At 39.2% G+C, this 14215-nt stretch overlaps 1 protein-coding gene across 8 annotated transcripts in view; it reads left to right on the forward strand.

Annotated features, from left to right (window-relative positions):
• mllt10 (MLLT10 histone lysine methyltransferase DOT1L cofactor) overlaps window positions 1-14215 on the forward strand; it is a 281282-nt gene that overhangs the window by 131235 nt on the left and 135832 nt on the right. For all 8 annotated transcript variants that reach the window (XM_073054633.1, XM_073054638.1, XM_073054634.1 and 5 more), the window contains 2 exons: window positions 6002-6595; window positions 10854-11029. In XM_073054633.1, coding sequence (XP_072910734.1) covers window positions 6002-6595; window positions 10854-11029 — 770 coding nt within the window. The remainder of the gene's footprint in view (window positions 1-6001; window positions 6596-10853; window positions 11030-14215) is intronic.

Below are 14215 nucleotides of genomic sequence, written 5' to 3' on the forward strand. Positions count from 1 at the left end.
TTTTAAAAAAAGGCAAGACAGCAACTATACTTCATTAGGATTTTGAAGAGATTTGGTATGTCAACAAATACGTTAACTCAAAAACTTCTGTAGATGTACCATGGAGAGCATTCTGACAGGCTGCTTCACTGTCTGGTGGGGGGGGGGGGGGGCGCAGTTGCTACTGCACAGAACCAAAAGAAGCTGCAGAGGGTTGTAAATTTAGTTGGCTCTCTCTTGGGTACTAACCTACAAAGTACCCAGGACATCTTCAAAGAGCATTGTCTCAGAAAGGCAGCATCCTTTATTAAGGACCTCCAGCACCCAGGGCATGCCCTTCTCTCACTGTTACCATCAGGTAGGAGGTACAGAAGCCTGAAGGCACACACTCAGCGATTCAGGAACAGATTCTTTCCCTCTGCCACCCAATTCCTAAATTGATGTTGAACCCATGAATACTATCTCACTTTTTAATATATTTTATTTCTGTTTTTCTTGCATGATTTGTAATCTATTCAATATATGTATACAATAATTAATTTACTTATTTATCTTGTGAGACTAGCGGCTTAATATAGAAGGTGATGACCCCCTGTCTGGCCAAAATTAAGAAATCTAGTTTGGGTGAATGCTGTGCAATGTGTCCCATGTTACAAATCAGGACCCTGAAATAACAAACTGTACACAATATGCGATTAAACAATTAAGCTTTATAACTCTTACTTTAACTATATGTTCGTAGAGAAACAAAATATAAAAGAAAAAGGATCAAAATCTTATTAAACAGTCTGTTTTCAAAGTTGGAGCTCACAGTTTCCCCTTCGCTGATCCTCCTTCGACCATCGCTACCCTTCGGATCCTTGCTTTGAGTCCACCCTGTCTGGTGGTTTACCAAATATCACCATTTGCGTCTTCTCTCTTCATCTCTCTGTCCTTCTCCCAAAAGCCCGCAAAATCAACTGCTTCCAGAATCACAAGACAGCAACAAAATTCTGATTGGCTAACATGTATCCACAGTCCTGTTATCTCCAGCCATAACCCAAACATTGCTGCTACAATACATTGGCAGTGAAACCTTACAGCGCATTACGATTATTTTTTTTTCTTCTATATTATGTATTGCATTGAACTGCTGCTGCTAAGTTAACAAATTTCACGGCACATGCTGGTGATAAAAATACCTGATTTTGATTCTGATTGTGGTGGTGGTGTTCCATTGGAGATGATGGAAGTTACGGTGAATTATATATTGGACTACTGGTCTACTGTGGTGGTGGGCAAAGACTAGAGGAACCCAACCCTGTTGGAATGGTAGAAGAATGGGATGGGATAGGACCGATGTGTGCGAAATGGAAAAGATGCGGGTGAGAAAAAGCCCCTTTCTTTGAAGAAGGAGGACATCTCATTAGTTCTGGAATGAAAAGCCTCATCCAGAAAGATACAGAGAAGACAGAGGAATTAAAAGAAGACAATGGCATTTTTACAGTTGATGCGGGAAAGAGGTATCGTCCAGGTAGCTGTTGAGTATCAATGGGTTATAAAAGATGTCAGTAAGTAAACAGTATCCAGAGCGAGAGCGATGGAGAGATCGAGAAAGGGGAGGGAGATGTCAGAAATAGACCAGATAAATTGTAGTGCATGGTGGAAGTTGGAGACAAAGTTGAAGTTGACAAGCTCGGCATGAGTGCAGAGTGCAGGAAGTAGCCTTATGTTTTTGATAAGGTGGAGGTGAGGAGAGAGTGAATGTAAAAATGGTGGCATAGTGTCACCTGTGTACCACCAAAGCTGTCATTTGAACTGTGTGATGGTAGACATGTTCAGGAAGATGAATCTCTACACTACAATGCCGAAAGAACTTCAATAATCTCATAGGATGTAAAAGAATTGCAACTTCGCCATTCTGACGATTGCATAAGCACTCTCGCAATTAATCTCCCATCCAACAAATTCTGATTCCATCCCATCACCCAACTCCTTCCTTCACCATTGCTCAACCTCTTGTCATCAACAACAAAATATGTCCTGTACGTGCACACTCACAGAAGTTTCGCTTTATAATGTATGTATTTTCCTATTTAGGCAAACACTGCTTAGAAGAGAATAAAGACCACTTACATGGTAGTGTTCCTTGACATGCACAACACCTTTATCAATATGGATGTCATGGTCAAAAGAGGCATATATCCTAAAATCTGTCATGCACAATTTTCTAGGTTAGGTTGCTAATAATGTTCTTTCAGAGCTTGAAACGCTGAAGGAACAGCAACATATGCTAGCAAGGAACCACTTCATGTCTTCACTGAGTAGGCTGATGATGTTTGTGAGCAACTCATTGGATGTGAGTTTGCAGCCCTTGAGTAGATGTAACAGCACAGAACAACATGCATGAATAGAAAGGTGGGTATGTGGAAGTTCACTTTTCCTTCAGGATGAAAGATGTTTACCCTCCATACATGTCTATCCTGAAGAGTGTCTTGTTCAGATTGTGCAGTGAGTTGACTCTTTTGAAGAAACCACAAACCAGCCTTTATGTAATAAGAAGTCTGTTATGAATGCACTGGATGATGAAACAATGATGGAAGGCTAAGTGCTGACTATTATTGCACCGTTATCTACTCAGCTTCCAAAAGATCACTTGGTGTGTAGTTTCATACTTTGCTGTCTTGCCTCACGATGGCACCAAATCACTTGCCAGCATTCAAAAGTAGTAATTTACTGAAGTGAGGAAGGAATTTGCATCCTGTGATTAGGTCTGTGATTGATGCCAGGAAACATCAACAACATTAAAGTGAATTGCTCCTGGAAGAGTCCAAAAAAAATTGCCAATAGCCTGGATCTTATCCAGGTGTACTCTGGGTGCTCCATTTGTGCAGTAACAATGGACTAATGCCTTCAAAATTGTAAGTATAAAAAGAGCAGATGTACCAGTTTTGAAAAAAATGGATGTTAGAGAAAAAACAGATGACAAAAGAACTAGTTTGATAAAAAGTGTACTTGTTAAAGTGAACTATTGCAACTGACTTAAATGGGAAGCTTGAGATTGCAATGCGCTTTTGGATACTTGGACTGAACTTCTCATGCGTGTTTTGTGTGTGTGTGTATGTGTGTGTGAAGGATAATAAAGCATGCATGTTGATGTTCAATGGCAAGTTGAATTTTATTAACACTGCTTAAGCATTAATCAGTGCTTGAGACCTGTGCTCTATGGCATGGACCTTCAGCTGAGAAGTCTAACACTTAACATTCTAGTGTTTTTTTCACCTTGTCCTTGTTACTGATCAGTGCATACTCATCTCTTTTTCTCCTTGATCCCATCTAGAAAAGTGGAGGAAGATTTCATTTTGATCCCTGTGTGATAATTTTGATCAGTCTTCACAGTGGAAGACATCTGCAGTATATCGGACATTGGAGAGTGTCAGGGGAGTGAAGTATGTGCAGTGAAAATTATGACTGAGAAGGTGGTCAGGCAACTTAATGGTCTGAGGGTAGATAAATCTCCTGGACCTTGGAGAGTTTGCAGAGACATTAACAATAATCTTTCAGGAATTGATAGATTCTGGCATTGTACCGGATGACTGGAAAATTGCAGATGTTACTCTGCTATTTAAGAAGGGTGGGAGGCAGCAGAAAGGAAACTATAGACCTGTTAGTCTGACGTCAGTGGCAGGGAAGTTGTTGGAATCAATTGTTAAGTATCAGATTACGGCATACTTGGAGGCACATGAGAAGATAGACGAAAGCCAGCATGGTTTCCTGGAAGGAAAATCCTGCCTGACTAACCTACTGCAATTTTTTGAGGATATTACAAGCAGGATAGACAAAGGAGATGCAGTAGATGTGGTGTACTTGGATTTTCAGAAGGCCTTGACAAGGTGCTGCACATGAGGCTGCTTAGCTAGATAAGAGCCCTTGGAACTTACAGGGAAGTTACTAGCGTGGTGGAGCATTGGCTGATTGGTAGAAAACAGAGAATGGGAATAAAGGGATCCTTTTCTGGCTGGCTGCCAGTTACCAGCAGAGTTCCACAGGGGTTGGTGTTGGGACCACTGCTTTTTACAATGTATATCAATGATTTGGACTATGGGATTAATGGATTTCTGGTTAAATTTACTGATGATACCAAGATAGATGGAGGAGTGTGTAGTGTTGAGGAAACAGAGAACCTGCAGAGAGACTTAGATAGTTTAGGGGAATGGGCAAAGAAGTGGCAAATGAAATACAATGTTGGAAAGTGAATGCTCATGTACTTTGGTGGAAGAAATAAACGGGCAGACTATTATTTAGATGGGGAGAGAATTCAAAATGTAGAGATGCAAAGGGACTTGGGAGACCTTGTGCAGGAGACCCTAAAGGTTAACCTCCAGGGTGAGTTGGTTGTGAAGAAGGCGAATGCAATGTTGGCATTCATTTCTAGAAGTATGGAATATCAGAGCAGGGATGTGATGTTGAGGCACTCGTTGACCACACTTGGAGTATTGTGTGCAGTTTTGGGCTCCTTATTTTAGAAAGGATATACTGACATTGGAGAGGGTTCAGAGAAGATTCACGAGAATGATTCCAGGAATGAAAGGGTTACTGTATGAGGAATATCTGGCAGCTCTTGGGCTGTATTCCCTGGAGTTCAGGAGATTGAGGGGAGATCTCATAGAAACATTCTGAATGTTAAAAGGCCAGAACAGATTAGATATGGCAAAGTTATTTCCCACGGTAGGGGAGTCTAGGACAAGGGGACACAACTTCAGGTTTGAAGGATGTTCATTTAGAATAGATATGTGGAGAGATTGCTTTAGTCCAGAGGGTGGTAAATCTGTGGAATTTGTTGCCACGAACAGCTGTGGAGGCCAAGTCACTGGCTTCATTTAAGGCAGAATAGATAGGTTCTTGATTAGCCAGAGCATCAAAGGATATGGGGAGAAGGCAGGGGAGTGGGGATGACTGGAAGAATTGGATCAGCCCGTGATTAAATGGCGGAGCAAACTTGATGGGCCAAATGGTTTACTTCCGCTCCTATATCTTATGGTCTTCAATATAGATAAATACATTTTACATAAAGGTAAAGAGAATACCTTTTATATCTTCTGCAACCCACCACCTCACGCCTTCTCTGCATCTTAAACCCATTTTACTTCTACCTTTTCCTACTTTCAATGAACTTCCATTGACCTATAACACTTGTCACAGATTGTGCTCAAGTTACTTGCATTTCCAATCTTTATCTGTTTATTTAAAATATAAATACGGCTTTCAACTTAAATATTTGATAGTTCAGTGGTTTAGAAATGTCCTAGAATCTGATTCTCTGCAATTAAAATATCTGTTGACTATTTACTGTAAATTCCTCTTGCAATTGTAATCTTGGAGAGAACTCGAAAGTTATTCAACCCCATTTTAAAATATCTTCTGAACATTTTTCTATATCGCGTTTGCACGTTTCACTGAGTGAAATTCTAAATTAATTTATTAATCTAATTTTTTTTCCATTGGACCCATCAGCTGTGGTAAGCACTATATTGACTTGGTTGATCTAATATTTATCTGGGCTGAATTGTAGTCTGGCTTCCAGCACCCTGAATTGTTCAGTCAGTGGATGAGATAAATATTTGGTATGGAGTTAAGCACTAGATTTATTTAATCTGTTCAGGAGAATGTGCATAATTAAAAGGCAGTACCTCAACTCATTTTATGAATTGTCTAGTAAAAGATTTTCATTTGCAGATTACTGGTTTGACTGTTAAGAATGTTTACTCCAAGAGAGAGTTATTCATGCGTATGCACTTTGTAATATAAAATTACTAACAATGAATGAATTTATTTATAAATTTATTCATGTTTATTAGTAGATTTCCTAGTAAAACATTTGGACTTGAGCTTTTAAAAAATGTATAAAATGTATTTTGTTTTCCACTTCAAGTTATAGATTTGATAACAACATTATTAATTTATAGAATGAATAATCCAAATAGGATCTTTGTATTTGCTTTATTGATGTAGTTTTGTCTGTTAACTAATATTTTTGTTGCAGGCAGTCTGTTAGGAACACCGAGTAGTGTAAAATCATCAAGCAGTTCAGTCCAATCGCCGCAAGAGTTTCAAAGTTTCACTGAACCGGATGTAATGAATGATGGTTACAGTCATTCTCAGCAGCCGTCAACCAGAGAAACAAATAAAGGAGAAGCAATTGACCAAGAAAGGACATTAATTAATGTTAGCCCTATTGTGGGGCTCACGCCTACATCGTCTGGACCTCCCCAAGCAATAAGTATTGAAAATTCAAAACACTCTGAGGATGCTTGTGATTATGGGAACCCTGATACTGTTGGAACTTCAAGTGGATTACCAGGTTATAAAAGGGTTCAAGCTTCAGTCATGGAGGAAGAAACAATAAAAGAAAAAAAACGAAAGGGAACTAAAAGATATAAACATGGACCTGGTAGACCAAAAGGAAGTAAAAATAAAGAGAGTATTTCCCAGCCCTCCCTTTCTTCTGCATCACCATCATCATCTGTGATCTCTGCTGCAGGAAGTGGGACAAGTGCAAATCTGCAGAAATCACCATCTTTACTGCGGAACGGTAGTTTACAAAGCCTTAGTGTTAACTCATCTCCAGCTGGTTCAGGTGGGTATACATATAAGTTGAAGTGCTCAGAATATTTGTCTTTGAGAAGCATGAGTTGACTTGAGCTCTTGAAGTCCAATGTGTCATTCAGATTGATTACATGATCTGTAAACCACCTGCGTAGCCAAATTTTATTTAAAAAATCCGTAAATCTCAAATCTGCCTTAGTATTAACAGCACTCTTTGAATTGAAATGTCAAACTTTCAACTCCCTTTTGCTTGTGAAAATATTCTTAACATCACTAGTGAAACATTTAATTCCAATTTTAACTATGTTCTCGTAGACGTAGAGCAACCACTGGAAATAGTTTCCACCCATTTTACTTAGTGTCATGCTGATCTTCCCACCATTAATACTCCTGGTAAGCTAACTTCTCACTTAGGCCATTAATTTATTTTCAGAGGACATATCAAATGCTTTTTGGAAACCTGCTAATAAGATCCACGGGCATTCTCCTGTTCATTACTTTAGTCATTTTATCAAATGAGATGTATCATAGTTCTACTTCCTCAGCGCACCAGTGATGTTAGTGGTTATTGATGTAAAGTTTGTACTTGTTTCTTGTGACTTATCTGTATTTCCTATGGGTGCTTAGCATTCTCTTATGTGCCGAAGACACATGGGCTGATTTGTAAATTGGATACTGTAAATTGTCCCAGGTAAAGATGTATGTCAGCAGTATGGAATGAGACTGGCAGAGCAACTGGGATTGATGGAAATGGGTGCTTCATGGCCAGGATGGATGCGATGAGCCAAATGGCCTATTTCTGTGCTCGTGACTCCATAATTCTAAAATGTTAATTTGGTGGGCATGGCACACCCTATCGAAGGTAATTCTGGTCTGTTATCTTTGAGTAGCCCATAACGCTCAGGTACAGCTGAACTGATTACCCTTTGTCTCCAAATCCATAATAAAGGCACCCAGAATAATTTACATACCCATCACCACTTGCGTTGTACACACCCATGCTACTATATCTCATGTTTTATTTTGTGGGCAGGGACACATGATCCTGAAGGAATCTATAACATTAGTGTTTATGCTTCTGTGTGCTAAACTAGTCACTAGGACAGGTGTCCCAAGTCAGTTATGGAGGACAGTTAAGAGGTAACTACATTACTGTGGCATTAGAATTACATAGCTATGAAAAGAAACCAATAACTTATGCATTTATTGATAGCAATTTTTTAGTGGGTACATGCTATACCTTAAAATATTTTAATGCAACAAATGTAAAGTTGTCAAAAATGTAACACTTCATACATTGCTGCTCAGTTTTGCCTTGGTTGGAATGTATTTTATTTGCTCAAGATCATTTCTAGCTTTGAAAACTGGGGTAGTTTGGAAGCTAGACCTCTGTCCAGCTATTCTAGCTGAATATATTAATTAACATTTCTGCTCACCATCCATCACTTGCAAAAGGAGCCAAACTGATACTGTGTCTAACTATTGTACCGAACCCAAGTACTTGCATATCATCAATGCATCTTGTTTCAATGAACTGAGTATTATACATTCCATCAAACCTGACTCTTCCTAAATATGCTCTGCAAAATTAATTGGATTTATTACTAGTTGAATGTGACAATCTGTAAGTTTATTTATTGACAAAATAATTCCTTTTGGTGTTATTAAAATAATTAAAACCGCACTAGTTTTCACATATCCTGTAGTCCCTTTGCCTCAACTGGGAATTGCAGTTTAATTTGTAACTTGTGCTTTAAGGAAATAGAACATTTATAGTGCCATGATTCTACATGCTTGAGAAAGTTGAAATTAATTAGATCTAAGAATTCATGAATCATCAAGTTTAATCCATTTTCTGGGTCAGCACCACGCTAGTCTTCTATAATATAGGAACTATACTATATAAGTATAGGAACTTTATACTATATAAGTATTGTTCCTTCTTTCAATTTAATGAGACCTGAGGCAGGTGTGAAAAAAGTACAAGGAGACCAGTCTTTTAATCTTTTGTGAAGTTACTATGAATTGGTAATTTTCTGAATCTTCAGAAGAAGAAAGTTGATTGCCATCTTTTAGCTTGGGTTGCCAACAAATATAGAACATTTAAGGCTTCGGTCATGTACCGAAAACAAATTGATGAGATTTATTTCACTTTATTATCCTTGGTTCCTTTTGACTTTAGGCAATAAATGTGATGGAAAAGGAATTATTAATATGATCCAAATCTACATACAGTAAATCAGTGTCTATATTGGTTATGATAATGAGTCCTTCCTGACCTCATTTCAGCCTTTTTGCCATCTTTAACTGCAGCTTTTCTAGTAATCACTGCATCCCTTTGTAATGTAGGACTTTGTTACTTGCAGCAATTTTCATGGTGATGGCGTAGTTCCTCCGATGTTTGAGCGCCAAAATGTGAATGTCTGAGCACTTTTTCAGGGATAGCAACGCTGAACTAAAAATATTGAACCAATCTTACAGGCTCCCTTTTTTGAGCTAAAACCTTTTTTCATTGAATGTTTTCATGATTCTTTCATGAAACATCATGCTCAAATGTGGGTTTAATTGAGCATAGGAAATTGAAGCAAGTGACAACCTGACCTGCACCACTATTCAATAAAGTCATGATTGATTTTCTCCCCCCATCCCTACCTTTCTGTTATAACCTAATATCCAGTTTAGGATTATTAGGATTAGGATTATTATCCTAATAATCAGTTTCCCCTAATTTACAAAAACCTGGCCTGGGCAGTACTGGTCTTTGGAGTGTGCTGATAACAGAGCTTTTAAAGTATCTGTCTACTTTGTATATCCAAAGTTCATCAAGCAGTATGGGTGTAATGACAGTGAGCATGGCCATAAGACCATAAGATACAGGAGCAGAGTTACACCATCTGGCCCATCGAGCCTGCACCGCCATTTAATCATGGGTGATCCTTTTTTTCTATCCCCTCCTCAACTCCAGTTCCCAGTGTTCCCGTAACTTTTCATGCCATGTCCAATCAAGAACCTATCAATCTCTACCTGAAATACACCCAATGACCTGGCCTCCATAGCTGCATGTGGCAACAAATTCCACAAATACACCACCCTTTGGCTAAAGAAATTTCTCTGCATCTCTGATTTGAAAGGGCGTCCCTCTATCCTGAGGTTGTGCCCTCTTGTCCTAAACTCTTCCACCATGGGAAACACCCTTTCCACATCTACTATGTCTAGGCTTTTCAGCATATGAAAGGTTTCAATGAGCTCCACACCCCCCCCCCCCCCTTCCTTCTGAATTCCAGTGAGTACAGACCCAGAGCCATCAAATGTTCCTCATATGATAACTCATTCCTAGAATCATCTTTGTGAACCTCCTCTGGACCCTCTCCAATGCCAGCACATCTCTTCTAAGTTGAAGGGCCCAAAACTGTTCACAGCACTCAAGGTGAGGCCTCACCAGTGCCTTATAAAGCCTCAGCATCACATCCTTGCTCTTGTATTCTAGACCCCTTGAAATGAATGCTAACATGGCATTTGTCTTCCTCACCACTGACTCAACCTGCAAGTTAACCTTCAGGGTGTTCTGCACAAGGACTCCCAAATCCCTCTGCATCTCAGTTTCCTGGATTTTCTCCCCGTTTAAAAAATAGTCTGCACATTTATTTCTACTACCGAAGTGCATGACCATGCATTTTTCAACATTGTACTTCATTTGCCACTTTCTTTCCCATTCTCCTAATCTATCTCAAGTCCTTCTGCATCCTACCTGCTTTCTCAACGCTACCTACCCCTCCACAAACTTCGTATCACCTGCAGTGAACCCCATCCCTCCTCCCCATACCATCCTCAACCTATTTACATTGGCCATCTCCTCTGTATTTCAGTCCAGATGATATGTATTTATCCAAACGTTGACTGTCCAATTCCTTCCATAAATGCTGCCTGACCTGCTGAGTTTCTCCAGCTTTTAGTGTGTTGAATTACGTGTAGATAGTTTCTCCTTCTGTATTTTATTTCTGAGATCATTAGGAACCTGTCCCAAGTGGGAAAAATATGATTGATCTCACAAAGCAGCTTAATTCAGAATTCTTAAATATTTTCTTTAAAATCTTCACTAAACACCACAAAGAAAATCTTGTCCACATACCATAAGCAAATAACAAGAAGCAGAATTTTGTTTTTAAAGCAAGGTAAGTGTCAGTGCAGTAACATTTGTTTTAGCATAATGATGAATTAAATGGAAATTTCAAGCAATGCGATTGTGTAGAACTTTATACTGAGATTTGTATGAACATATTTCTTTTCAGGATTTTACACAAGTAATGATGTTCCAGTTTCAGTACCAAATACAGTACCGGGATCTGGTTCCAGTACTCCACTTTCCAGTTCTATTTTGGCTCCTCAAAGTACAGCCCATTCACAGCAGATGAGCACATCACCTTCAGTCACAATTCCCGTTGCAGCTGTGATTTCTACAACCCAGGTAAGAGATTCCTTTTCATCTGTTTTAAAGGATGTCCTTTTCAAAGTGTATCGTCTACTCAACTACTTTGTTTTGCCCATACCCCTGAAAACCTAATTAGTACTTATTTCAAAACATGGTTTAAGTGGTAAGCTGGCTGCATTTACTATCTCAGATATTGTCATGTTAAAATCGGATTTTGTGCCAACATTATCTCAAATTTTCTTTCCTGCGTGCACTTATAATTTTGGTGCATCAGTAAATAGATTGTTTTGGGATACAAAATGCTTTGTCCTGTAAAACAAAAGTTCAAAGTAAATTTATTGTCTAAGTACGTATATGACACCATATGCATCCCTTAGATTAATTTTCTTGCAGGCATATCTCAAGACGAACAAACAAGTAATGTGAAAAAGACAACAAACTGTGTGAATACAAAAAGAAAAAAAAACAAAAATATTGAGAACGTGAGATGAAGAGTCCTTGAAAGAGTCCAGTTCAGTGGGAATAGTTTGTTGATGGAGTGAGTGACGTCATCCCCTCTGGTTCAAGAGCCTGGTTGAGGTGTAATAACTGTTCCTGAACCTGCTGGTGTGGGTCCTGAGGCCCATCTACCTCCTTTCCAATCAGCAGCAAGAAGAGAGCATGACTTGAATGATGGGGCCTTTGATGATGGATGCTACTTTCCTGCAACATTGCTCTATGTATTGTAGGTGTATGTGCTCAATGGTGGGGAGGGTTTTACCTTTGACACAAGATTCTGAAATGGGTGCTGTTTACGTGGACTTTAGCAAGGCATTTGACAAGGCCCCACATGGGAGGTTGGGCAAGAAAGTTCAGTTGCTTCGCATTCAAGATGTAGTAGTAAATCAGATTGATTATTGGCTTTATGGGAGAACCCAGAGAGTGGTAGTACATTTGGCCCTCCTTATCCGCAAGTTTCGCATGCGCGAATTCAACCAACCACGAATTGAGAAAACCCGAAAGTGCTCTTCCAGCACTTGTTGTTCTAGCATGTATAGACTTTATTTCTTGTCATTATTCCCTAAACAATGCAGTATAACAACTAGTTTACATAGCATTTACATTGTATTAGGTATTATAAGTAATCTAGAGATGATTTAAAGTTTACGGGAGGATGTGCGTAGGTTACCGTGGATCGGGATTTTTAAAAATCGAAAGTTCTCTTACTATATAAGTCAGAACACGTACATTCGGTATTATTTAGCGTCAGTTAGTCAAACATTCGTCTTAGTATATAGTATATATTTTACCTTTCTATGCATATAAAACACTTAAGAACGTATGTTTCAGCGCTGGCTCGGAAAGTTCCTGAGTTCGATTCTGTGACAGAGAACTTCCGAGCGCGCTCTCCTTCAGTGCCTGGTTGATCTGGAGGATAAAATACTCAAAACCCCAGAACCAAATAATTAAACCACTGTGTTGCTTAGTAATAATTATAGCTTTCATCAGGGCAGGGCCTTTCTCACTTTATCCTTTAAAATTGTTCGGATCGGGACTTCCGGTAAGATGGCGACTGTTTAGCTGCTCCGAACTTTTGCTCCGTCATTCTCCCTACCTTTGCACTATATATCTCCATTCTTAAACCTTAGTTAGGTATTCTATTAGGTTTCTTTTACTTGCCTGCGAACACATCTATCTTATAATGTCTAACAAAAGTACTAAAACGGGAAAAAGGAAACTTCTACGGATTTGCCGGCTGACATTTTCACTGCTTTGGAACAGCATCGACAAGATATTTTAAAGGAATTTAGAACTACTTTCAACCAGCTGGATGTCAAATTGGATCGGATCAATGCTAGAGTGGACGAACATGCTGAATATTTATCTCGCATGGACTCAACTTCTGAAGATTTAAAATGCCGTGTTCAATATTTCGAGACTCTCTGCTCCAGCCTAGAGCAGCAGAATTGCAAACTTTTTTCCAAAATGGTGGGTCTTGAAAACCGGAGCAGACGTTGTAATCTACGAATTCTTGGTTTGCCAGAGGCCACCGAACAGGGCTCTCACGTGAAATTTTTTTCCGACTTTCTCTGTGAGATTTTTGGGAAAGAATTTCTCCCGACTCCACCTGAGCTTGAAAGGGCACACAGGATCTACGTTCCCCGTGCAATTCTGGGTTCCCGCCCACGGCCGGTAATTTTGTGCTTTCATCAATACCAGGTGAAAAACCGTTTGATTATGGAGGCACGCCGCAGAAGTACTTTTGCTTTTCAAAATACAGTCATTCGTTTTGTGGAGGATTTTGCCCCCCAGGTTCTGAAGATGCGTGCTGAGTTTAAAGGTTTAATGAAAGTGCTTTTTGATCGTGGTCTCAGTCCCTCCCTTCGGAACATAGCTGACCTTCAAATTACGCTTACTACTGGAGAATATAAGTGGTTTAAATCAGTGAAGGATGCTGAGGCATTTGTTGGAAGTCTTCCGGCCATCCCGTCTTCTTAGGAACCCGGTCTGACCTTCTAAAATGGTGGATAAGTACCTCTCGTAGTAAAGCTATTTTTTCCGGACTCAGACTGTACTTGAATAAGTCAGACATTATCTATTGAAACTCTAAGGGCTGTAGACAATCTCTCCCTGGACCTGGTGCGTTTTTTCTAAATAGATAATCCGAGTTTAATGTTTCCCTGCGGATGTTTAGATTGTACTTGTGTAATCTATTTTATTCTTGTATAACTTTATCTATAGAGATCTACAATTGACTTTAACTTGTTTTGGAGGTTTGGAGTTTTTATTGAAGGCCTCCCTGTTGGTTGATTCATAGTTTAAGTTTTGCCTTTTTTTCCCTGTAAATGGTTGATAAGTACTCTCTTCGAATCTATAATTTCCCTCTTTTCTCCCTCCCCTTTTTTTTCTTTTGATCTTCTATAACTTTTCGCGGGTAGGTTAGTTTTGGTTTTCTTTTGATTTTCTTTGTATTAAGTCTTATACTTCTGCTGAAGTTGGTCCTATTTGTTATTATGTTTTCTAGTGCATAAACTAGTTACCATTTGCTATAGTATTTATGCGGAACTGTTGTTAACGACACAGAACTGGAAGTCGTACTTGGGTTAATTTTTTTGGTAGAGCTAGCTGCTTTTTTTGGTAGCCGTCTAGTTTTGGGTTGTGAGAGTGGGGTGGGTTCTCCAGTTCCAACACTACTCACTGTTTCCTTTGCTTTCCTTTGTTACTCAGGACATGTTTCTGTTT

The sequence above is a fragment of the Hemitrygon akajei genome, chromosome 8, assembly GCF_048418815.1.
Source record: "Hemitrygon akajei chromosome 8, sHemAka1.3, whole genome shotgun sequence".
NCBI lineage: Eukaryota > Metazoa > Chordata > Chondrichthyes > Myliobatiformes > Dasyatidae > Hemitrygon > Hemitrygon akajei.